This window comes from Neovison vison, chromosome 12 (genome assembly GCF_020171115.1).
Source record: "Neovison vison isolate M4711 chromosome 12, ASM_NN_V1, whole genome shotgun sequence".
NCBI lineage: Eukaryota > Metazoa > Chordata > Mammalia > Carnivora > Mustelidae > Neogale > Neogale vison.
The window spans coordinates 55,392,497-55,419,159 of record NC_058102.1 but is presented as its reverse complement, the minus strand read 5'-3'; the positions used below and the strand labels follow the sequence as shown (position 1 = coordinate 55,419,159).

The 26,663-nt window shown below is 44.7% G+C and overlaps 1 protein-coding gene across 4 annotated transcripts in view; it reads right to left on the bottom strand.

The window, feature by feature from the left end:
- ETV6 (ETS variant transcription factor 6) overlaps positions 1-26,663 on the bottom strand; it is a 236,665-nt gene that overhangs the window by 143,537 nt on the left and 66,465 nt on the right. The window contains exons 1-2 of one of the 4 annotated variants that reach the window (XM_044228362.1): positions 19,511-19,624; positions 1,130-1,256 (exon numbers count right to left, since the gene is read on the bottom strand). The exons of 1 other annotated variant lie outside the window; for it this stretch is intronic. In XM_044228362.1, the coding sequence (XP_044084297.1) occupies positions 1,130-1,166 (37 nt within the window). In that variant the 5' untranslated portion in view covers positions 1,167-1,256; positions 19,511-19,624. Of the gene's footprint in view, positions 1-1,129; positions 1,260-19,510; positions 19,625-26,663 lie in introns of those variants that run through there. 2 more of the 4 variants (XM_044228360.1, XM_044228361.1) reach the window with 2 other exon arrangements.

The following is a 26,663-nucleotide window of genomic DNA, read 5'->3' as shown; positions in this document are numbered from 1 at the left end:
GAGGAGCCTACATCCTGTCTCTTTTTATTCTCTACTTTCAGCAAGCTACCTTCTGGCTTCTGAGGAGGGATGGAAGAAGACGCAGCAAATATCCTGGGGAGCATCCCCATGCCAGAAAGACAGAGCAAGCACAACCATGTCACTGCTCAAGTATGAGGAATCAGCCAGGGAAGGGCCAAGGTGACCCCCTGTGTCTTCTACAACCTGGACCTGTGCCCTCGGGACAACATTCAAGTCAGAAAACCTGACATTTTCTTGGCCACTGAGATCCGGGTGGGAATCAGGTGACTCATTCTCCCCAGCTGCCCCATCACGCTGTACCATCTAGGCTGGGTGGCAGCACAGGAAAGAAAGACAAAAAGGAAATGACAGGTGTCGGCTGCTTTGGAGGCTGGCCCCGAGATCACAAGTGGGTTGGCCCTGGTGCTCTGCCAAGCTGCAGTTGAGGACTGGGACAGGGAGCTGGGAGAGGCAAGGGACGGAGGCGATCTGAAAGAGATCCGAAAGAGAAAGGGGGAAAGAGACGCAAACTGATCAGAGCCACAGGGCCAAGGCTGGCACAAGAGAACAGGAGAGGGGAGGAGAAGAAAGGACAGAACAGGAAGGCCATATCCAGGCAGGAAAATGAAGGAAAGAAAAGCAGCCCGCATGCATGGAGGAGAGGGGCAGGCTCTATAAAGAAAGGAAAAACACAGCCTAAAAGCAAAGCAGGGAGGGAGTCTGACTCAGGAACTGCCCCAAATTTCCGGCCCATGAAAATACTAAAAAGAGGAGTTAAGTGTGAACCTAGGGAGACGGAAAAACTTCCCCCCAAAAGTTCCCTTTGCCTCTTAGGAGATCTAGTGGATTCTACCATACAGTACACATTTCCAGATGTTGAGGGTAATGCGGCAACAGGGGACAGGAGTTTCAAGCTTCTCGATGGGCTGCAAAGCAGCTTCGCAAAGTGGACCCCGAGTGACAGTCTCAGAGCTTGCCCCTCTCCAGTCCCAAGCCCCACGCCCCACCCCTGCCCCGCAACACACACAGTCACGCAGTCAGTCCTTCCCCTGTCAGTCAGTCCATCCTTCTGGCGGTGGCACTGGGAATCCGTCCTCCCACCCCCGCGCACGCGCCGACAGACACTCACGCAGGTGCGCGGGCAGGCGGATCGAGTCGTCCTCCATCCTGAGCGCTCGGGGCACTGGAACATGAAGCGGAGTCGAGGAAGCGTAACTCGGCACTGGGCTCTCGGGAGGTGTATATGAAATTCGTTCCTGCTGTTAAAAAGAAGGGCAGGAAGAGAGGAGGGGGAAGAAGACAATGAAGGCTTGGAACTGACTTGGGTGTGAAAACAAGGAGAGGGGTGGGGACCAAAGGGGGCATTTGAGGAGGGGGTGGCCCATGCTCCACAGCAATCCCTCTCACCCCTCTCCAGCCACTCCATATACTTAGTTGTCTTTCATAGCTCCAGCATTTGGGATTTCTAACAAGGTTCTGGAAAGGCTGAACATCGGGCTTCTCCTTCGGACTGGGGTCAAGAGGTGTCCATTTCCCCCTCTCCACACTAGTGATTTGTTCAAGTGCAGAGGAGAGAGGAGGTGGAGGAAATGAAACAGCATATCCAAGAGAACGGCTTTAAAGACTATGCTCTCAAAAATTACTTGTCCAAGTCCCATAATTAATGTCACCCTACATTAAAACAACGCTTCCTCTTCTCTGGCAACATCCCCAACTTCTACTACAAATATGATTCTGTACTCAGACCCAATGAGAGGTGAGCTCAAAGTGACAGCTTGTAAGTTCTACATTTGGTTCAAAAATCTACAAGCAAGATTCTTCTCTGGTCCACCTACCTCATTACAAACCAAAAATACCCAGTTTAATTTCTTCCTTCATAGCAGGGAATTATCTGCAACAGTAATGGCATCTCTTGTCCCTTTATTCTCCAACTCAGAATTGATACTTTCCTTCCTTCTGAAGTATTTCAGAGCTCCTTCAAGAACACTCTGCATTTAAGGCAAGTACTGCTTCACTGAAGATCCTGACTCAACTGACAAGGAAAGGGGGGAGGGGGACTTACTTCTGCAGATACACTGTTTAAATTCAAACAGACAGTGTTTGTTGGAGCAATTAAAACAACTGGAAGGGATGGGAAGGATTATTACCAGGCTTTAAGTTAAAACACGGCGAATAATGGCAAGGAACCAACTATTATGTGTAGCCAGAAGAGCAGTGCAATTTGCATCTTAGATCAATTACTTTGACTTAAAGTCTATACATAAATAAACGGAACTTCCATTCTTTCTGTGGTTCAGCTGGGCAAAGTCAAGTGGGACATACAAGGCCCAAAAATTAATTGGGGGAGAAAGACCAGTAAAATGCCATTAGGAATACAAAAAGCAAGAGCAAAAGAAAAATCGCAGATGAAAATAAAGCAAAGGGGGTGTTTATGTTTTGAAAAGATGGTTCTCTAACATTTTATATTTCATCAAATGTGCAAAGGGAAGCAGGGGAGTCCCCCTGGCTCTATAACCAAATTAAAGCTTCTCTTCTGCTCAGAGCCTGGAAAGTTTGGTGGTTGTGGTAGGAAGTTTCGATTTTAAATGAATATGTACATATTTCTGTAATTTCCGAATGGAATCGCTAGACCTTCCCTGAGGCATCCTCTGCCAGCAACTAGGGCATTTGGAATATTTCCGTTTAAACATACATCCTAAACTCTCCTCATGAATTTCTTAATTAAAGGCAGATGCACATATCCTAGATTTCATTGCTGTATCAATCAAGATGGCCAGTGAAAGGTCACCCAGGGCAAAAGCTTCAACTTCATTTTTCTGGAATTTTATCAATCACACATATTTTGAGCACCTCTAGCTTAAGGAAGAGTTATACTTTTTGGTGTTTGGCTTGGGGTTTTTGGGGTGAAAAAGGCAAAGACATCAACACACCTATGGGAAACATACAAAATCTGTTTAGGGGTTTTTCAAAGAGAGATGGGCTTTTTAAGCATTCTAAACACAGTCTGTTTTTCTAGTTTAACAAATTCTCCACACACTTCAACTCTCGAAAAGAGAGGAGGGAAAAAAAAAAACAGTCCCAATATATGTCTAGATATCTTATCTGCCGTTAACTTTATTCCCAGAAATAGCTTTGTTTTGTTAGGGTTTTTGCAGAAGTGAAACTGTTGATGAAGAAAACATAGCGCAGCCAAAGAGTTTTCAAATGGCATGGCACAAGTGCGAGAAAAAAAAGAGATGGCATTTCATAATATGATGACTGTCTCTTAAAGCAAGGAGAGACTCATCAGATCCTGCAATTGGTCCCTGGGACAGTCCTCGTCATCCCGGCTCCCTCGCCCCTCACCAAGTCCATCGAGGACAAAAATGGAAGAAACCCAGCTCCCATATGGATTTTACTTTGTTTCCTGGAAAATCTACCTCTAGCCTACTGGTAAGAATCAAGCTAGGTATTACCTTTAAAACGTATGTATTCTGACTTGCTAAATTATCACCATTGTCCCTTCATTTCACTGTCCTTTCTCAGGAGGATCCCCCCTCTCCATTTCACCCCCATGTCCAAACAATTCTAGATGGAGACAGATTCTAGATTCTTGTTCTGGAAGACAGTTTCTACTCAGCAACATTCCATGCAACACCATAAGCTTGGGATGGGAAGCTCTTTTTTAAAGGTTCCATGAAGAGATTTGTCAGTAGTAGCAGAAGAGGGGGTGCCTTGTCTAAGAATGGGAAAAGCAAAATGCACTTCTAGGACCTTGAGCAATATGCTAGCAGCCATCACACACCTATCCTGACCCCGGTTCAGCAGCCAGGAGAGCATTTGGGGGACCGCAGAAAGGACACCATGCAGGACATGGGCTCCTTTCCTAAACGGAACAAAACACATGCCCGGGAATCCCACACCGCAGGCTTATCTCCCTTTGTCTCTCTTTTTGTTAATTTCTAGGGAGACTCACACAGTTCACATTGTTTCATCTATTCCTATAACCAGACACTTAACAGACTATCAGTAATTAGAAATAGGAAACAAACACTATATCAGATGGAAACATCTAGACAGAGAGGCTCAAGGAGGGCAACATCTAATTTCTCAAATGAAGGAAACCTCTTTATCCTCACAACTGCTTCTGGGGTCCAACCCCCAGCAAAGGGAAGCGGGAGCACCCGCTTATAGCTCATTCACCTCAAAAGCAAATTGTCAGTCGGATGAAAACCAGAGGTGTTTTATTTTAACAGTACAGAGGGGATAACGACTTTCCCAAGAGGATTATAACCATTGCTCTAATTAAATTAAAATGCTACAGACAGCGATATTAATGCATTCAAGTGTTGTAGGGGGATAAACTGCCGGCGGAGGTCAATGGTGTGACTGAAAAGGCCGTGATGTGTTTACATTATTGTTTAGATGCTAAAAAAATAAAATAATAAAATAAAATGTGCTTCTCTCAAATTTGCAGACACAACCTATCAAACCAACCTACAGAACAAAAGGGAAGCATCGCCATTTCTGAGACCGATTGTAATATCTAAGGTTGGGGGGGGGCAGGGAGCAGCACAAAGCTCTGAAAAGAGAAAATAAGGCTAAAAATAGTTTTAGGCAAGGGATGAAATGTAAATTTCACTAACCATTATAGAAAGCTTTTCTTTTCTTTCTTTCTTTCTTTTTTTTTTTTTTAACTTTAAATGGAAGACGGAGTAGAATTGCTGCAAGCATTGAATTACCTGAACCAAAATGAGGTTTATTCCCTGTCCTCCTTTCCTCCCCCAAACCATGAAGGGCCAGTGAAGGGTACCCATTGGATTCTGCTCATTTTTAAATCAAGTGCTTAGGAGCCTGTGACTACCACATAAAAGGAGCTTAAAGATTTTATGCTCCGTCAAAAAATGGTATTTTCCTCTCCCCTCCTCCCCACCCCATGGTTACATATCACAGAATAGAAGAGTCAAAAAATGAATATTCTTATTACCAAAAACATCTTACCTTTTCAAAATTATTTAATACAGAGCCTCTATAAATCACTGGGATCCCCCTGGTGCATTTACACATTTGTTTTTACACCATTAGTTCTTTAAAGACGCTGAAGGGTTGAGACACTTAGAGCCTGTCGCTAATTAAATATTAACTTCCTGGAAATAAAGATAAAGTGTTTCTGGAACTGAGAGACACAGAAGCAAAGTCTGGTTGTACTTACAAAAAGATGGTTTACAGGTCATTTTAAAGATTCCTCTAAAGCGCAGGTGTCCTGGATTTAGGCACTGTTTTTCCCAAAATAGCCCCCAGCCCCACTCGGAATGCCAGATGACCCCAAGGATGGTTTCTGAGGCCCAAGTACAGTCCTGAGGAGGAAGAGTGCCACGAAAACAGACAGGGAGACCATTTCTCAGGGAAATTAGGGTAAAAACTCTACAGGTGCCTTTGCGTCCTGCTACACTGAGTGGTGCCCCTTTGCTGCACTGAAACTGACACCTCCGCCAAGATGGCAAACAGCAGGGCCCGAGGTGCAGTGGGCAAGCTGGTAACACTCAAGCTTTGGAGAGAAAGAGCTCTTTTTCACCCTGCAGGTTTTCAGGAGAGCTGCCGGGGAAAGCTGATGCTTGCCACCAGTTTGTCTTCTACAGACGGAAGAGAAGACATGTCTCCCGTAGGAAGTGACTTACTGAGCTTCGATAAACTGAAGCTGGAATGCACAATTATTTAAGTCCACTCTTCTGGCTGCAAAATGATGCAAGGGGGTGGCTAGAGCTTTTATTAAGTAAGTTTTCATTAACCAGCAGAATCCCTATGTCACCCCAAAACTGAGCAAGACAGAAACTGGAGCGGCACAGTTTTCGATTCGGTGGATGCAAACAGACGTGCACAAGAACCTGAACTAACACACTCTCGAGTACCAATTTCTTGCACTGAAAAACTGTTGAATATTTTGTTCACCCCCAAAGGTAGCGAGATCAGCTTGGAGAACTTGGGGAAAGATGCAAACGCCCGTCTGCTTTGCTATATACACACTGTACCCACAGCACAGGCCACGGCGGCTTTGGCCTTTCTCCAGAAGGAAGCAGTATGCCTTAGGGTCTAGGATCTACTTGGGGATCCACTTCAGAACTCTGAAGGGGAGTCTCTTGGAGGCTCCGAGAGGCATCTATCCCTGTGGCCTGAGCAGGCCCTCCTCCTAGTGTCTAGCTCCTTTCCTGAGAGAAACATCCCTCTGGGTGCTGGGTCACTGGATTTTTCAGCCCAATCGGTCTTTGGCTTCTAACATGCTTGCAGTCATTTCATGGGGGAAAACAGTGGGGATACCCTTGCAAATGAGGATACGTGGAGCTGCACTCCTAGTCCCTGTGGCTCTGTTCTTGTTGCCCAGATACCCATTCAGCCCTTGGAACGGGCTGTGGGAGGGTGTCTCCAACAAACCACATACACACCGACGGAGAGATCTTCCTAGGAGGCCGGCTTCATGGGTCTACAAAAGGCTCTTGCCTTGGACATCTGAGCAGATGGGTTCAGGACCTGAAATATGCAGATTCCTGTATATTTACAATGGAAATAGCCCTCTTCCTTACCTTCCCGGCCTAAAATCAAAAGATAGCGTATTGTGTCTGTCAATCAGACACAATTAGTTACAGCATCTCTCTCTTTTTTTTTTTAAGGTTTTATTTATTTATTTGACAGACAGAGATCACAAGTAGGGAGAGAGGCAGCAGAGAGAGGAGGGAAGCTGGTTCCCCGCTGAGCAGAGAGCCCAATACAGAGCTTGATCCCAGGACCCTGAGACCATGACCTGAGCCGAAGGCAGAGGCTTAACCCACTGAGCCACCCAGGCACCCCTAGTCACAGCGTCTTAAGTCTTCCCTTTGCCCAGAACTCTGTTCTCTGTGCACAGCAAAGTGAATAAAAAGAGGCGTGAGCAATGGGCCCCACAGTCAAACATTGCCATAGAAGATCACGAGGGTATTTTATTCCTCCGTGGTTGTTATGAATACTTCGGCATTCATCAGGCATCCGCTAGCAGCCAACACCTGTACTAGGCATCATAAATTCTGCCACCTCAAGTCCTCAAATTTCCAAAACAGTCCCAATATTTAAAAGCCTGTACCACTTTACCCATATATATACATGGGCCCTCATAATAAATACTTACACCCCTCAGAACATATGTGCCAATCTTAGTTGGAATATACAGTCACTGGAACCATCAGGAAGGGGAGCTAACACTCAGGGAACACTTGGAATGTGCTTGCCATGAAGCCTCTATTTTAGACTCATAATAACCCTGCCAGGAAGGCACGATCGTCTCCATTCCACACAAGGAACCTGACCTGGAGATCGCAGCGGTTCAGTGATCCTGTTGAAGTCTCCAGCTCATGAGAGAGTACGACTGGTATAAAGAGGAGAAATAAGATACGACATTTAAGTAGCACCAGCCCATCCGTGGTAGCTCTACAACTTACGGGGAATCCCCAGAGAGAAGGTTGTAAGACCGTCTGGAACCCCCAGAGAGAATCCCAAGGTCGTAAGGGTCATTGCAGACAGAATCCCAAGGTCATAAGAGTCATTGCAGACAGAAGTCCAAAGTCATAAGAGTCATTGCTGAGAGAAGTCCAAGGTCATAAGAGTCATTGCAGCTCTGGAAGATTCCATTGCTTTGTGCCCTTACTCCTCACAGGATCGTGTGGGGTTCCTGAGGGTCACGCCACAGAGCCACCTAAGCCAGGGTGCTGGCTTTCTGAAGCCTGTTACTTATCCTAGTAGGAGCATAGATGGAGGGAGTAAATACATTTAGCTGAGGAAGGGACGAAACATGACATAAGTGAGAAGTTCTCAGGCCTCTGGGCAGAGGGAGCCATTAGGATTCATCTGGGTATTACCTGTGGGACACAATCTACAGGGCCACCAGGGCTTTTGCAGATTACTTGTGCGTATGATAGCTTAGAAATCTCACCTGAGGTCATTTTTGAGTAAAAGGATGTTACTTTTATCTCCAAGATTTTCTTTAGCAACAACAAAACACATTTCCCTTACTCAACTGCTTTCCATTTATCTAGTGAGCAGCAAATCTAAAGGAACAGGTGGGACACACAGGAGTGGTGAGGAGGAAAGGCCCTGTCAACATTTATTCATCCTAGGGTGAGAATACCAAGAAGGAGCTGAATCTATCTCCAGAAACTGGAGTGGCCACAGTCCCATGATGCTTCTCCAAGAGTCTGAAGAGACAGACTCCATTCTCTCTCATAAGGAAAGCATAAAGGCACTAGGGATCCATGTGGCCTGTGGGGAAGAAAGGATTTAAAGGGTCCTTCTAGAGGCCTTCAACTATGGGAAGGACTAGCGTGAAGCAGAGATAGGGCTTTCCCGCAGCATCTCCAAGGAAAGGGCCAGCCACATACACACCTGTGTGCTAGACATATGTACAGAGCGTATTGTTCCCTCTCAAGCCAGGTGAAGCCAAGGCTTGAAAGTGACTGCACAAAGGGTTCCTACACTGGGAAGGAACTCAAGGAGAACTGGAAGATGCCTTAGGACTCCAAGATGCTGTCCTCTATGATCTTATATGCTCTGGTGAATCAGAGCTTATTAATTACAGTGTGGGCAGAACAGACCTAGACAAAGCCTGACCACCACAGTCCCCTCCTCTCTCCATCAGAACTCCCCAAGTTCCCTCACAGGATTCAAGGGTTCTGCCAAATATTATTAGAAATAGCACTAGTGTCTAGAACTAGGAGCCACCCCTCTAAGACAAGTACCAAAGCAAAAACAAAAAAACAAAACAAAACAAAAAACCTCACATAGATTTCTTTATTGTTCCAATTTAAAACATTTTAATTAAGATCCTTTCCAACCCTGAGATGGTATGAATTTCTTTCCCTTTTTCTCCCCTGAATTTCTTAAGTATTTCTGACATGAATCATAAGCAGTAGCTCAAGCTGTGATTCCTATGCATGCCAGGTTGTGGTTTCCAGGGAGGTCTATGCTTAAAGGATGCTTGGCTCACTTGGCTGGAACCCAGTGCTGATGCAGGTGAGGTGGCAGGCTTTTGACCTGGATGGGAAAATTAAACGCGTGCACTCCATGGCCCCCCCGACTGCCCACCCCCAGTCCTTGCCATGATGGAGATGATGGCTTTCACTCTGAGCGGAGATTAGGTGAGCTCACCAATGTACATCATCGCTCCTGGAAACCCCACAAAGGGGCATGTCCTACTGACACTGGGTTGATCCAGTGTAAGAAAAGTGGTGTGACTTCATTTCTACACAACCAGCAGGTGTGATCTCTGCAAAAAATCAAGTCTTGGGGCGCCTGGGTGGCTCAGTGGGTTAAGCCGCTGCCTTCGGCTCAGGTCATGATCTCAGGGTCCTGGGATCGAGTCCCGCATCGGGCTCTCTGCTCAGCAGGGAGCCTGCTTCCTCCTATGTCTCTCTGCCTGCCTCTCTGCCTACTTGTAATCTCTCTCTGTCAAATAAATAAATAAAATCTTTAAAAAAAAAAAAAATCAAGTCTTGCTGTTGGATTTACTGGGACATGCCCAGCTTTGGATTCACCTTTTGAAAAGAGGATCACTAAATCCTTTCTTCCTAACTCATTCTAACAGCGAAAGAAACAGGTACTTAAATTCACAGCAGCTTATATCCTGGGCACAATGAAGTGGCCAAGTTCGGCTCTTGATTAGCTGCTTTCTCCTCCATTAATGCCATTTCCCCTTAATGATTTGGCTATTACGATTAGCCAAGATGCGATGTCCCTGCCTGGGGCTAACGGGTAATGAACAGAGAGAGCTGCTATTTAGTTGTATCAAGGGCGCCACTAGGTAGGGCTTCGCAATTCCTCCCCCCAAAGGAGAGATACCTTCCAGCCATGTTCCACCCGCCATGTGACGCTCTCCCAGAGCCCTCACGGTGCCCCTGGGATGGGAGCCCAGTCCCCTGCGGTCATGGGAACTGAAGACCTGGGCCAAGAAAGATGGCGGGTCAGACTTGTGCAGAGCCAGAGGCAGAATACGCGGTTAATGCACAGGTTGTTGCTTCAAACCTGTGTGTTAACCGTTTGTCCCTCCTCCCTTCCCACCTGCTGCCTCGTGCCTCATAAACCCTTCACTGCTCCCCTAGGCAGCTTTCTTCTCTGTGTCGGAGCACCACTCTGGGCTTTGCTCATCTCCACTTCTTTCTTGAACGGATGGATCTTGGAAGTCTCGTAAAAGGAAGAGAGAGAAGGGGAGAGAGAGAGAGAGAAGTTATGGCCTGAACCCACAACCCCAGCTGTCTGGCTGGGGGTAGCTGAAGGGTGGGGGTGGGGGGCAACTCAGACCTTCTTAAAAATGAAAAAGCCTTTTTTTACCCTCAGAAACATTCGGTTTTTAAAGACTGGATACAAGAGCAAGATTTACATTCTCATTGAGATGACTGTAATCTAGAGAAACATTGAATAAATGAAGTCCAACAACTTCCTTGCTGGATCTGGTCCCTTTCCAGCGAACCAGGAGGTACCCGCACCCCACTAAGGCTCAGTCTGTAAGGCAGAAGGCTGGGGTCCCAGCCCCTACCACGGTCAGACTGAACAAATTCCCTTGCTCTCCACAGATAAGATAATTCCCGGGCTGCCTCAGGCGGAGAAATAAATATAAACAGAAAAGGCCCTCTAAACTATACCTAGAGTAACAAGCGCAAGTTAGATCTGGAAAAGATTTATATCTCTGGAAAATGTTTACCTCCAAAATAATCTCAACAGAACGACGTAAGAGCACCATACTTAAAAAGCAGTGTAAAAGAAAGAAGTCAACCTCTCCTCAGCATTGCTGAGAGACTGGCATACCCATACCCAACCTTTACTGTCACAGAACATTATTTTAAGGATAAATGAGACGAAGCTTGTAAAATATTATGAGTTTCTTCAAACAAAGGCTCTCTATAAATGCAAGGCTTTATTATGACAGGGAATTTGAGAAGTCCCAAGTAAAGCACTACTTTTTGTGTATGCTTTAAGAATTAAACCTACCTTTATATGGTAACACAAGAACGTAATTAAAACCAAGACAAGATTGACATGACCTCACTCTAGGAGTGACTGAGGAATTAGGGCTGAATTGATCTCCCATCCCTCTCCTGCCTCTACACCTTTATAAAGTAACATATAAACAATCCTGAATACTGATTACGGTGTGTCACACACCTGTGTTTCCTCTTTCAGAAACACTTTTCCAGAAGTAATAACCCTCATGGCAAGTATCTTCTACCTCTGCTACCCATGCTTATCAAAAACCTTAAAAATTCCCTGATTCTTAGACATGAGATTTCTGATAGGAACTCAGAAAAGGCATCTTCTCCTTTGCTGTGGTCATGGTTAGAAAGATCAAGGAGTTTTGTTTCTGACAACGGATTTCTGTGTGTCAGAGATGACAGCACTGATTATCAGAATATTATACAGCTTGAAATAAGCAAAGTCCTGTGCTACACTCTTGTAGCCCTGTTGTTCAGACTAACAATTTATTTTAATAAAATCCATGCCTTCATTAAAACTATTAGGGCTCCACAGTATATGAAAAATATGTCTGAATTTCCATATACTTTAGGGACTCAGGATCAGTTAACAATTGAGGAAACACACATTCTATATCAGGCATTCTAAACCTTGGTTGCACAGGAGAATTATCTGGAGAAGCTTTAAGAAGGAAAAAAAAAAAATTCTGGGGCACCTGAGTGGCTCAGTTAGTTAAGCATCCGCCTTCAGCTCAGGTCATGGTCCCAGAGTCCTGGGATTGGTCCCGCAACAGGCTCTCTGCTCTGCAGGGAGCCTGTTTCTCCCTCTGCCTCTGTCCCTCTCACCTGTTCATTCTAGCTCATTCTCTCTCACAAATAAATAAATAAAATCTTTTAAAAAAGAGAAATCTTATTAACCCATCTGCTAATTGTCCTTCCCTCCTGAGTAAGTTTCTACTGTTTGGCCTTTAATTATAAAATGGAGATTATCAGTACAATTCAGGAAGTTCCTGACTGATGACTACCCAACCTACATGGGAACCAGGGCCCCATACAGGTGTGCCCACACTGGTTCCTCTTCTGCCTCTGGAGTTTCCCCCTAAACCTACCATCAGGAAGGCTGTGGCTTCATTTTCTGGAGCTCCAAAAGGAGCCTGTGTTCTCGGCACCAATGACACTTAAAGTATGCAGGAGGAGCAAGACAAGGTTAATGAAGGAAAAGCAAGAAGGAATGAAAACCCATTCCACTTCTGGCTTGCAGAGTCAAGTCTGTCTTTACGTGCCCAGACCCCAGACCCACTTCTTGCTCAAGAATGAATGTGCATCAAATAGCTTGGAGAATGGGGAGCCTCTTGTCCCCAGGTGAGGGGCACGGTCCCCATGATGGCAGTCAGGGCTGCATTTGTGCTCTCTAAAGGGGTGAGTGGACCCCATCTTCCCCCCAAAGTAACCTTGCTACTAGTGGTTAGGTCTTTATTTTTGTACACAAACTATCACCGATTATAATTTGAAGAAATCGCTTGAGCAGCCGACTTCTTAATAAAATCTTAGAACCCTAAATTAGTAGAAATCTTGAGCCTGCTAAAGCTCTTTACCAAGATACTCTTCAATTACCAAAAGCCCTTCAATTACAGGCTGTTATATCCTCCTAACACCCCTAAGAGTCACGTCACCGCAGCTAGTACAAACCCTAGTTGACAGATGTAGGGATTGAGGTGGAAGGGTTAACAAGATCCTCGAATGAATCACATAACTGTTCTGGAAGAAGTTAGCAGTCCTAAACTCAAAGATGTCATCTTTCTACAGTGTTATTACCTTCTGCCTAGAATGCCTTTTAAACTCTTGGTCATCATGATAAAATCTGGGTGCAAAGTGGCCTGCAAGGGAAAGGGCGGCTTACTCAAGAACCTCGCTGAGTTATTTATTCATTCCTTGATTTAAGAACAAAACCAAATACAACACTCTTGAAAAACACCACCAAAAACTTGAGTTCTTCCTCTAAAATAGAATTTTCAAGTTTCCAAGCAATCTTGATGTTATTATTGTTTTATCTCCTCTTCCCTTAAGCAAAATACAATTCTGCAACAGCGAAAGAATCATGACAAGAATGTGACTTTAGCATCTGAAATCCAGTCAGGTGTTGAAACTACGATAGCGGATGGTAATTCCCTTTGCATCTTTAGAAAGCAACTTGCAACCCAAGCTGTGAGAAAGCACATTGCAGTACCACCGCCCGTCAAGCCTCAACAGGGGCGTCAACAACAGCTCCAACACGGAGCTGCCAACAGCCCAAATCTGGAAATAGGAAGATCTGGAAAGTTTAACCAAAAAGTTGAAAGAGGGAACTCTGAAAACCACTTGGCGCTGGGAGGGTTTAAACATGAGCTAGCAAAAGGCTACTATTTCCTTTACTTCTATGAAATTCCCCTTTAGTTGGATTTCTGTTCCTTGCCACAAGCAAATCAAATCTATGCTGATCATCACCAAGGTTTCTGCACCGCGGGTGCACACAGTTCTTACCCGGAAGAAAAGGAGCAGGGGCTGAGACAGACGCGAATGACAAAGCACTAATGGGGTTCTTTGTTGGCATGAGGATCAATGCTTTCTGAATGCAGCAAAAATGCATTTGAAAATCATTCCGATTAACACAAGCAAAGCTATCCTCTCAATTAACTTACTAAGACCCGTTTTCCAACAGTCAGTTGTCATAAACCCATCCCTATAAAAAGAGCACAGCAACACAATGGAGAAAATATGTCTATAACTTTGGAAGAATAGCAACTTTCCCTAAAAAAGTCCTGATAATACTTCCAATGGATCCCATTAGGACATTATCTAGACCAAGGCTGCCCTTGGAAATAAAGTGCAAGCTACACGTGAAATTTTAACAATTTGTACTAGTCACGTTAAAAAAAGGAACAGGTAAAATTAATTTAAGTAACATGTTACATTTAATCCAATGTATCCAAAATAGTCTTTTGAAATACAAATCAATACATTTATTGAGATACATTCTTTTTTCCCATAGTAGGTCTTTGGAATCTAGTGTCTAGTTGACAGCTCAAATCAGACACCAAATTTTTACTGGAAATATTCGATCTGTATTCAGAGTTCACAAAATTTACAGTTGAAAAGGTAAATTCACATACCCAAGCTGTTCCAAACATACTTGAAAAGATTTTTTTAAGAAAAATCAAGTACATTTTTAAATTAAAATTAATTAAAATGAAATAAGAATTCAGCTTCTCTGTTGCACTAGCCATTTCCATATATAGCTACTGCGTATTGTGGGTTAGATACTGGGACAGTGAGCACCCCCACAGGAATGAGCAGAGGTCACAAGGTGTGATGCTCTCCTACGTCCTTTCAGAAATGTACTAGGATAGTAAGCACCCCACAGGAATGAATGGAGGTCACAAGGTGTGATGTTATCCCACATCCTTTCTGAAACATCATGAATCTCAGTAGACAATGACTATAGATGGCCTATGTTCCTCTTCTTGCATTTCTCCAATTGCAATGGTCAGTCATTAGAGTCCTCTAAACTGGAAGCCATTTACAGAGAAGGACAAAGGGGACAGAGGTACCTCTTGCGCCAGTACTCAATGATGATGAGCCCACTCAGCAGAAAGAACACAGAGGAGTTCGGACTCCATCAAGAGAAGTCTTTTACTTTCTTCTTCTTATCCATATCAATCTCCCTCTCTCGCTCTCTCTTGCTCATTCTCTGTAACTACCTAACAAACTTCACTGGGAGCTGAAAAACAAGTTCATTCACAACGCCACTTTGCAGCTTCAGCTCTCCTCCCCAGTACAAATGATCACCGTGTACCATTCCCTCATTTGGACGTCCTTGAACTTGGCCACAATCTTTCTAGGCGATGCCTAGAAATATAACCCCCCTGCAATTTGGGTACTCTGTTTAATACTAATTACTTCTCCCATCTACAGTTCTGAACTGTAAAATAGAGGTTTTTACTTCTCAGAAGACACTTTGCACTCATCAGAGAACGATGCATCTCGTCAAGAGAAAACAGAACTAAGGTGGAAGTAAAGCCCTATACAGAGTAAATGATACGATTCTAAGTTCCTGGAGAACAAGCTGGGGTCGAACCTGCACTCACCTGCCTGGCTAACTTCCTGAAGCAGGGAAAGCAGCAACTGAAAAGAAACACAGGTGCCCTGGCCTGGGACTGATACTCCGCCAAAAGGACATCCTTGCATTCCTCCCGCACACACCCCATCGCTTACTTAAGTCTAACCTTAAAGTTCTAACGTGACTTACATTTACCCTTCTACTGATTCCAGCCATCTGTACGTGCCTTCCCTTCCTCACAAGACTGAAGAACAACACAGGCATCAGCCCAAACAAACACTCGATATTCCCCGCATGCTGATTCTTCCCACCAGAACGACCAAAACTGCAAAAAAGAAGGGAGGGCAGACGTGCCTCTCAGTGTCCTCGGCTACAAAATGGAGACAATTGTGCTGACTGACTGATGAGGTTTTGAGTAGATCAACTGAGTTAAAATACACGAAAAAGGCCACACAGACCATGTCACGTTCTCCTCGTGGAGCAGTTTCCACTACTTTCGGACCTAGGTTCAAAGACTAATGTTGCCTCCCTGGTCAACGAGAGCCAACAAAAAACTTACATGTCTTGTAGCATTTCATGTGTGCACAACAGATCACTAGGAAGAGAAGAACAGACAGCGTTCTCCTTGTTGAGACCAGAAAAAGAAATCAGCCTCATTTTCAGAGGCTGGCCTTGGGTGTGTTACACCTGAACTGTGGGACACAAGGGGTAAGGTGAAAAGCTGCGTGTGACCTGGAGTGTCTTCACACCTAAATAAAAACACAGCTGTCAATCACCTTCCAGCTCAATAAAGATGCTAAGACAACTTTTTATAGTTGAGTGTAGGTTTTCAGCTCGATCATCGCAACTCAGAGCTTAAACCCGTTCCCTCCCCTCCATGGGCTCAACTGCCCATTCAGGGCTTCCTGACCCACCTCTCCTCCGGTCTCAGGCCAAGCCCCCCAGCCTGTGCACGCTTGCCCTCCACAGCAGATCTGCCCTTGAGTCTGGATCTGGGTATGGACTTGACAGTTTCTTGTTTCCAGGATGATGGTTTGCGGGAGCTTGGACTTCCATTTTCCTGTGTCTATATCCATATTGGCGGCCTACTTCACCTTCACCTGCTTCTTAGACCTCCAACAGCACACTAGAGCCCCAGACCCTCCCACTCACCCAGGAGGAAAGGTTGTCATTAGCAGAAAACTCCACGGCAGGAGGGACTTGCCTGGTCTGTTCCCCTTGCACCTAGAACAGTACCTGTGGGCTGGCAATAGGCTCTCACTGTTGGATGGATGGATGGATGGATTAATAGATGAATTAAATGAGCCTCATTAGATAATCTCACCAAGAGCACTTCTTGGTGCCAAAACAAACTCATCTTTTGTCTTGTGTTCTCCCCTAGGGCCACCTAGTGACTTACTGATAAACTTTTAAGTTTAACTATCTACCTAAGAATCTTGCTACGGGCTGTCAACACTCCCTCATCTCCTCTTACTTCTCCTCTCCAGGAGGCATGCTCACCGCCCAATCATCCAGCTATCTGACTTGTTTTTAGGCCTTATTCCTTGTGGTTCCAAGGTCCTGGAACACCTTACCTATACTATGGTCCCATCACATCAACTCTGCTGCCTCATGAGACAGACCTTTTAAATGTGGTTATACTTACATCAGTGATACCATCCTTCCCCCAGAATACTTTAGAAATACCTCCTTTAGGACTTCCAGAACCAAGTTATAATGATATATTGCTATTCTTTGTATCCCACCAAAAACAGTTTCATGTGCTCATCAGACTTGAAGCAAAATAACTTTGGCTATTGCCAAAATTTAAATCCCACCTCAAGGACCAAGGTTGTTCATTACTCTATTATCTACATGATGTTCCTCTCTCACAAAGACTTTAAAAAAGTGGCGGCAGACTCTGTTTGTGCTGTTGACTCTATGCTCCCAAACCCAGAGCCTGACACCCTGTACGTATGCAACTAATGAAGGAATGAGTGAATGATCTGAAGACTTTCCTCAACGTTTTTGATTCAGTGAATACCTGCCTGATACTGCTAGGTGTTGAGAACACGGAGATGAGTAAAACAAAACAAAACAAAACAAAAAAACTAATATTCTTTTTAAAGATCTTAAAGCCTAGAGGAGGAAAAAAATAAAACTTAAGGACAAAGGAATAATATTTGTCAACTCTTACCTAGCAGGCACTATTTCACTTAAATTTACTATTTACTATTTCACTTAAATTTCCCAGCAATCAAATTAAATGTGACATTTTAACCCCCATTTTAAAGACTAAAAACTGGGATTCAACAATGTCCCATAACTTGCATAATGTTAAAAATTCTGACTTCACTAAGAGGTAAGTCCTTTGTACAACATTATGCAAGTTACTTAAACTCCACAAGCCTCAGTTGCTTCACCTACAAAATGGGGTAAATAACACTGGCTCTACCTCAAAAGGCTGTGAGGACTGAAGGACACAAGACACCAGAACCTAGCACAGGACCCAGCACATGAAAAGCATAATAAATATCAATGACAAGCGTACACGTGCCAAAATTGTGGTAGATCTTAGAGACATACAGACATACAGACATACGGACATGGTCATTTCTGAGATGGCTTGGCGGCTCCATCTGTGGTAGGCTCACAGTATCACATGATTACACTTAATTATCACATAATTACATCAAGGACTGTATGATAAAAGATAAAATGCTCCTGGAAAACGATTATCTATTAAAGGAATTAAGTCACTTTCATGTGCCTTTGCAAATCATCTGTTTTTAAGCAAGGGAAAAAAAAATGGGGGAAAAAATGACAGGAAAATGGAAATCAAGAGTCAGTTGCTATAAAGATGCTGCAACAGAAGTGTCCACCGCCAGGTCTGCATGTCCTAGAGTGATCGGGTCATCCATCGACCTGGATTCGGGAGACAGTCAGAGAGAGATTTCGGGTAATTTCTGTAACAAGATTTTCTATGCTCTACTCAAAGGGAAAACATGCATTTGATTCATTTTTTTTAATGATTTTATTTAGTTTATCTACAGAGAGACAGACAGCGAGAGAGAGGGAATATAAGCAGGGGGAGTGGGAATGGGAGAAGCAGGCTTCCTGCTGAGCAGAGAGTCCAATGTGGCACTTGATCCCAGGACCCTGGGATCATGACCTGAGCTGAAGGCAGACGCTTAACGACCAAGCCACCCAGGCACTCCTTGACGATTTTTTTAAAAAAAAGATTTCATTTATTTATTTGAGAGAGAGAGCACACACACACCACCAGGGCTAGGAGATAGAAGGAGAGGGAGAAGCAAGCTTCCCACTGAGCAAGAAGCCCAATTCGGGGCTTGATCCCGGGACCCCGGGACCATGACCCGAGCCGAAGGCAGACTCTTAACCGACTGAGCCACCCAGGGGCCCTGATGCATTTGATTCTTCTGAAGAACATGTTAGCAACAAGAGCTAAAACATCCAGGGATCTGCTCAAGGGAGGTTTTCGGCTGTCTGCCACAAGGACAGTCAGCTTTACCTACATTTACAGATCAACTTCTGAGTGTCACCGAGCATGCGAGTGGTGGTACACAGGGGGCCCAATAATGCACACATTCCATTTCTTATGCTGAGGTGACTGGCCCTTTGCAAATGACACCTTTTCCCCAGCTGCTTCCATCAGCATTCAGGGGCAGTGTGGCCTAGTATGAGTTGTCAGGAGGAACAGCCTGGTATAATTATTTAGTTAGCACCCACTCCCTGCGTACTTACTCTCTTTTCCTGTAATCGCTAAAATTAACAGAGGGCAAAGAATGAAAACAAGGTGACAAAACAGGGAGCACGGTCCACGGGAGAGGGTGAAGAGAAAGTAGAGGGCTAAGAGGTCATTAAAATATATTCGGTGCCTTCGATGTGCCAACACTAAGATATTATAAAACCTCCGGGTTTTATAAATGAAGAAATCCAGTCTCACCAAGCTTAAAGACTGAGCTTGCCAATGACATGCAACCAATGGTGCTAGAATTCGAACCAACGTATGCTGGATTCGAAAGCTGTCCTCCCTTTACATCTCCTCCCCGAGACGAGGAGTGAAGGAAAGTGGCATGGCGGGCTCATGAAAGGCAGTAAAAAAATACACTGGAAAGTGTGTGCAAGTTCTAGTGTTTCACGTGAAGATTGTACACGTAGAGTTGGACAATTTAAATAGAAGAGAGCACATCCTGAGAGCCAGGGTAAGGGGCTAAGGCCCGCTGGCAGGGTATCAAAGAGCAAGGCTTATTCTAGGTCCTTCAGGGGCAGCAAAAGGAAAGGCTGTCTGAGTATCAGGTGCGCCTGGAGAACCATGGCAGCCGCCCGCCCACGCCATCCCTGGCTCAGACAAAGCAGCGCATACAAGCAACGCGGCCTAAGGTGGTAGGAAAAGCCGAGGTGGGAAATGACGGGTGGAAACACCCAAAGTATGTCAAAAGGTTCATACTTAAACGAAAATGTCCTCCCGGTGCGCAGAGCTGGTTCAAGGGGATGGAGTCCATTTTCTCGCTGCCCTCCCCTGCTTCCTACTTCCTGCTTCTTTCCTCATGGTGAGTTTGAGCAGACAGGGGCCCCAGCCATCAAGACCAGCATCCTCATTTTTCAGATGAAAAAATCTGAGACCAACAGAAGTATTTGAAATCACACTTCTTGTTTCAGAAATTAGGTAGTTATCAGTTCTTGTTTTCGCTTTTCACCACGTATTGTCGGAAGGAGCGAAAGGGTAGACCAACAAGAGAAAAAAAAACAAAGCCAAAAAAACCCCCCAAGAAACCAGAATTTTACTTCGTAGACACAAAGCTGTCCCTACTCATCTCGATTTTCCCTAGTTCCATGACTGTGTGCCTTGAATCCTCTTCCATCAAGGGGCCTGAAAGGTCCTTTCGCGTCACTCACAGACTCCTGTCTGGGTCATTTCTCAGGCAGCTGACCAAGGCTGAAGTTAAGGGTGGTGGAAGGATTTCTTTTCATTCAGGGCTACCTGCACGGGTCGCCTTCTTGGATGACCAACTATCCTGGTTTCCTTGGAGCTGAGGGGGCTGCTGGGATGTGGGATTTGGCCACTAAAAAGAGGAAAGTCCCATGGAAACCAGGACAAATGGGTCCCCTGACTGCCTGCTGAAGGCCACATTCTCAACTGAGCTATTGGACTGCACAGAGAAAACGCACTTAGCTGGAAGTTGTAGCTCATACGACACTCGCAAAATGGTTGCTAACATTTCCAGTTTTTAAGAAAAGAAGCAGGATGAAGATTAATGACTATAAAGGGCTTTGAGCCCTTGGGGAGGAAGGTATTCTCAAAGTAGGAAGTGTTAAGTCCATAAAAGAAACAATATGAGAATGCAGTGGGGCTTTTTCATACCTAACAAGTATGACTAAACCTCTGAACACTTCCTGTTCCGTCCCATGTTTTTCTGAAATTCGCTTTTCCTTATCGGCCAAGAGGGTAGGAAAAAAAAAAAAGTTGTTCTCTCTTCTCTTCTTCAGAATAACAGTGGGGAATTTCAAAAACCTCCAAAGGCTTCTAAAGTTCAGCAAGTGCTTGCTTTCATAGAGAAATATTCTGGAGAAGAAAACAGCACTCATTTTTCCCTGTAAGCATCCTAAATTCTTGTGACATGTAATCTGAGGTAAGCAGAAAACCATCTGATCAGAAAAGATCAGTTCTCACACTTAAGTAGCACCCATTCATTCAACCATCTAGTGATCTTTTCAATCAAAAATGTGTTGTTGTGCGGCGCCTGGGTGGCTCCGTCGGTTAAACATCTGCCTTCAGCTCAGGTCCTGATCCCGGGTGTCCTGGGATGGAGTCCTGCACTGGGCTCCCTGCTCACAGGGAGTCTGCATCTCCCTCTCCCTCTCCTCTCACTCCTGCTCTCTCTCTCTCATATAAATAAATAAAATCTTAAAAAAAAAAAATGTGTTGCTGTTAAACACTGTGCTAGTTGCCGAATGGGGAGAATGTATTTTTATTTTATCTAGCACAGCATCCAAAAGATCAAAAACTGCCTTTTTGGACTTATTTCTGACTGTCCTCAGCACAGTGGAGGAGAGGCACCCTAACATAAAACTTCATGCCCAAATATTTCTCCCGGGCAGCACTTCCCATTCCCTAAGAGTAGTGCCATGGATGGCTGTCTCACTGTTGCCTTTTCTGGGTCACCAAACACACTGGAGGTGCTCAGCCTACAGAGGGCAGAAAGGATGTGAGCCAAGGAGGGGGTTACCCCTGGGAGCATGTCGACAGGTTTCCCTGCCTGGACACATATTTGGGAAAGGCACATTCTCCCACCTTTTCTGATGTCTTAGAAGCATGATGCGCACAAGATAAAGTAACGTTCTAGGGAAGGGGAAACAGCAGCCCTCTGAGGGTCCAGGGGCCCAGGGGGAGGGCTTTCTCTCCTTCCACTTTCACTTTAATGGGCTCATGGTTGTACCATCCCAAGCAAAAGGGGGAAATCAAATTGAGCTCACTTCACTCACATTCCTCAGTGAAGACAGCAGCCACTACCACTGTCTACACCTGGAGGATGAGTCTAAAGGATTGAGAAAACGGGGTGACGGGAGAGCAGGGCTGGAGCAACTGTCCACTCAACCACATGACCAGCTCAGGCAACAAAAGCTGCCTCATTGAAGAGTCCACAGTCACTGAACGCAGCTTAGAGCCTGGGACTGCGACAGACCTTCGGTCTTTGGTGAGAACTTCCGGTCCCGCCTAGGTGCAGAGGCCTCCTGGGAGTTCTCTGGGCCTTAGTGACTTGTGCCTTTGTGCACACTACAATTGGTTTCTTTGAGCTTGGCAACCCCGGACCAAGAGCCTTACTGGACTTCCTCTGTTTATACAAGACTTGTCAAGCAGGTTATGCTGCTTTTCTGCCACCTTTCTTTCCAGATACCTCTAAAATGCCAAGCTACCAGGAAGCCATTGAGGAATAGGGTTTTCTCACCACGATCCCAAAGATCTACAGAGGCATGCATAGACCACAGGCTTTGCTGAAGGCCTGCTGCTGTTCTCTTAAATGGTGGAATGTGTTTTTTAAGGATTGCAAGGGAACGGTTGTCAAAAGTGAAGTCAAAGTCAAATGCACTGTGTTTCCATCATTACTGCTGGCCTCTTTCCAGAGAAAGTAAAATTCACCCCTTGAAGCTGGCAGCAAGTCCTGTGGTTGCATCAATAATAATTTTCACTTGCACAGAAAAGTCCCCCAGTAGCACATAAATGTTCATGAACTCCCCTCTCTTATTTTGCAGCACTAGAAAAAGTGATAAAGAGAAATTAAAGGCCTCCGTGAATCAGCAAAAAACCTAGGGCTAGAACCCAGGACGGCTAGTCTTCCTGCTTTAACCCACACATCTGGCACACACCACTGGGAAAATGGTTATTTTTTCACAACAAAGGAGATGACCTTCAAATTCAAGCATGTAAAGTAAAAAAGATCTTAAAAGACACGTTTTGTTTTGTTTTTTTTGGTGGAGAGGAGAATCAATAGAATAGTAGTCTAGGACACAGTTCTTTCCAGAAGTCAAGATGGTATCTAACCCAGGTCAAGAGTGTATCAACCAAGAGTTCAAAGACCACTATCTTCCCCATCATACAAGTCATTCATATTGAGAGGGCCTCAAGATCAAGGAGGAAATCCAAATTGCCAGCAGTCACCCCAGATAGGACTGGAAAAGGGCTCCTTCTGTTATATCTCCTTTCCCATTCACAGTACAACAGGTGACCCAGGGAGTCACCCTCTCAGATCCCAGGACAGTCCATTTATTAGGCATGAACTCACAGCTACTGCCTCACAAACTGACCCCACCTGTTTCCAGAGAGCTGCCTAACAGCTGTAAGGACCTTCGGAAAGATTCTTCAGTTAAAGGTACAACACCTTTCAACCCGTCTCTGATCCTAATGCTTCCACCCACAAGAGTGCACTCATGAGTACACCCAGAAGATCAAATAAAATCCTGAACACATGGGCAAAGTCCAACCAACAGGTGCCCCTTCTAGGCCATGAACTAGCACACCTGGCCGTCTGGCAGCTGTTCTTTCCTTTAGCAGATCTTACCTGCCTAAACAGGAAATGGTGATAAGCCTAAAACTAGTTCATGTTCACTACTATGGTTTCTCACACTTGAGCAGAACCGAGCTGAGAAACAGAACCTTAAAACAAAACAAAAATAAAAATAAGGAAGATACAAAATAAAAAGATTCATATTGAGAGAATCTTAATAAAAAGAAACAGAACTTTCAACTGTTAGAGATGGGTTCCAAGGAAGGCCACAGAGCCATCAAAAATAGCAGATATAAAGTCTGTTAAAGTGTTTTGTAAACTATAAAGCCCGACATACAATATTACATATTATTATTTCAGTACTAAATAATGCTAAAAGTAGAATATGAAATTATAATGAAACGTCGATGACAACAGTCCAATAGCAAAGGGAACACAACGGCTTAAGACTTAAAGAAGTCAGGTATAGGTTGTTAGTTACCATGCAAAGAGGCTCAATTTTATAAATCTTTTAAGTGGTTTACACATTTAATAAACAATAAATAAGTTTACATAATTTCCTGTAATTGTAAAAGTCTATGACCCAATTTGACCGTAATATATCTTAACTCTGAAGGGGATCTCCAAGGAGCCTCAAGTCCAGCCCTATCGCTTCTATAGCTGTAGAGTAGATAGTCTAATCTTTAAGGTGTAGAGTCCTCTCTTGTGAGGCATACTAGTGCTTACTAGTGTATAATACACCCGTAATTTACTCCACCATGCTGAACGGATAACCAGACGGGAAGAAGAATGGGTAGGCCAATGGAAGCTTTTATATAAGCCCCCTTCTCTGAAGCACGGATCACCAAGTCTTACCACTGGAGATAGGGCTTTCCACTGCCAGGGTCCACTCCTGGGCAGCCACTGAGGGGTATTTGGTGCATGCACCCCGTGAGCACCAGTGGGCTGGCAAGCCCTCGGCCTCTTCCCCACGCATGGGACGCAGCCTATGAGAGACATCTGCCATAATGCTTTCTTCACTCTTCATAAAGATGTAAAAGCCAGGTTCAGTCCCCACACTTTTAATCAAGCCTCCAAACTGGAAAACCAGCTCCAAGTAGGCTTGAGGCTGTATTTTCTTAGCTTTTTCTTATTTCTCATTCTCTGAGTCTTTCTTTGGCACAATTATCCCTTTAAAGGACTTCTTAAATGACAGGGATGAGGGAGAGGGGGAACAAAGCACTGGAAAAGGCCTGAAGGGAACACAGTCACAAGTTACAGGAAGTTCCCAGGTACACTGCCCCTATGAGGGAGAGGGCCTTCAAAGATGGTTTTCTCTGTGTGACCCGTGTCACAAAAGCTAGTTCTGCGAGATGTGCAGCTGGCTGGTGCATGAGGACAAACAGCCTCTGTAGTCCATGGGATGTGGGCATGACTGTGTTATAGAAGGTTTCTTCCGTGCCTTTCTCTCTGTTGGTAGTCAGGTAAACTCCGCACTCAACAGCCTGTCATCCAGGATGTGGGGTGTGTGTGTGTGTGTGTGTGTGTGTGACAGACAACCCCCTCAGAGTTACAGGGCAGGGCCTCTGCAAACTGGCATCCTCCTCCCTCTGCCCACCCATAGTTTATTTAACCTCCGTAATACAGATTAGGTCTCTTCCCTGACCACAAATGCAAATCTCGGCAAGACATTGACTAGCTGTGTGATTCTGCATAAGTGACCTAGCCCCTAGATCCCAGTTTCCTCGCCTGTAAACTGGAGATAAAGACACCTGTCTTGAAAGGCTGTGCAGACTGAAGACGTCATGTTTGTGTGTGTGTCTACGGCTCCTACCTCTGTATTATACAGGATTGGGCGCACAGGAGGTTTTGTTCTTCCTCTCCCCAACCTAAAGACTCCTATACTTAATCTTGAAGTGATTTGTATTTTTTAATTATTTTGTGCTTATATATTATCTCTCCACGTAGACTATGAAGAATCATGTCGGGCGCGGGGGTGGCTAAGTGGGTTAAGCCGCTGCCTTCAGCTCAGGTCATGATCTCAGGGTCCTGGGATAGAGTTCCACGTCGGGCTCTCTACTCAGCAGGGGGCCTGTTTCCCTTCCTCTCTCTCTGCCTGCCTCTCTGCCTACTTCTGATCTCTCTCTGTCAAATAAATAAATAAAATCTTAAAAAAAAAAAAAGAATCATGTCATTTTAATTTTTTCTATCCACTGTATTAGTGTGCACACAGTGAGTACCCAGTGTGCCAACTGTAGCCTAGGATATTTCCCCCACATCCAATAATATCTGGTAGTGTTTCCTGAGGAAACTACTGTGACTTCTGGATACAGCCAATCTCCCTTTGGTCCCTTGGATCCTCATTCCCCCTCACGTTCCCTCTGCCAGGCATATCCCTCTGCCATCTGGAATGCCCTTAAGAACTTTCATAACTCAAGTTATCTATTCATCTGATCACTTCTTGAGTACATTTCTCTTGAGAACACTTCTTGAGTACATAAACATCTCCTGAGTACATACTAACTATGTGCCAGTAACAGGCACTGTGAATCCATACTTAGACACAGAAATGGTAAGACGTGATTCTTGCCCATCCTTGAGGCAACTGGAAGGAGTCGGATGGGAACATAACAAACACTGAAAATAATAGGGTGTACCAGAGGCTAAGATTAGAGGAAGTGATAATTCAGCCTAGCAACACTATTCTGAAATTTTAAAAATATATATTGCCTTGAGATAGACCTTCAATGCAGTGAACTTTGTTGAAATAGTAGGCAAAAGGGAAACCCCATCATCCTGGTCTGTAACAGAACAAGTCAGCACTTGGTAAGGCAGATGTCCTTCCAAAGACAATCTCAGGATTGCCAAGTCCTTGTCAGTACCTTTCCTCCTGGTAAGCCACATACAATTTACAACAAAAGAATTTTCCTGCAACTCAAATTTGGAATTCTGACCAATCCATTCACACACATATTCACAGCATAGGATGTAAGTATTCAGCACCAGACTAGGTGTTGAATGGGGAAAAGCAAAAAAAGAAGAAGAAGAAGAAGAAATGTAAGCCCTTATAGCTCCCTGTCGATTCCTGGCAGGGAACAGGTCCTGGAGGAAAGATGTGCGCCAAGGTGAACTTGACAGGGGAAATGGGCAGAGATGGGGTTTGTAGCCAGTTCAAGATAGAAGAAATACAGGCTCATAAAACTCCACTCTTCCCAAATGGGAAGTTGGAGGACTCAGGGGCAGGGAGATAAGAATTATCTGTGTGGCTGCGGGAGTAGCCTTGGTGTGATACAGTAAGAGAGGTCTATCCTACACAGGTTCAATGATAATGCCGAGGGTCCGGTCAAAAGCCATTTGGGAAGCCTGCAAAGGTCTCCTGCATGGACCATGCAGCCAGACAAGCCCCATATCTAGATACATATCTACTACAAATACTTTAATAAACTGTCTGAAAATTTTTCCAAGTTAACACTTGTGTTCCTACTTCCTGAAGGCCTCTCGTTAGTTCTCAGTTCCCCCTCCCCTAACTCTTCATTCTTGTCACCAACTCAACTTTCCACGGATACACACAGAGTGGAAATAAAGGTTCCATCTTTGTATCCTACTCGCCAGCATTGG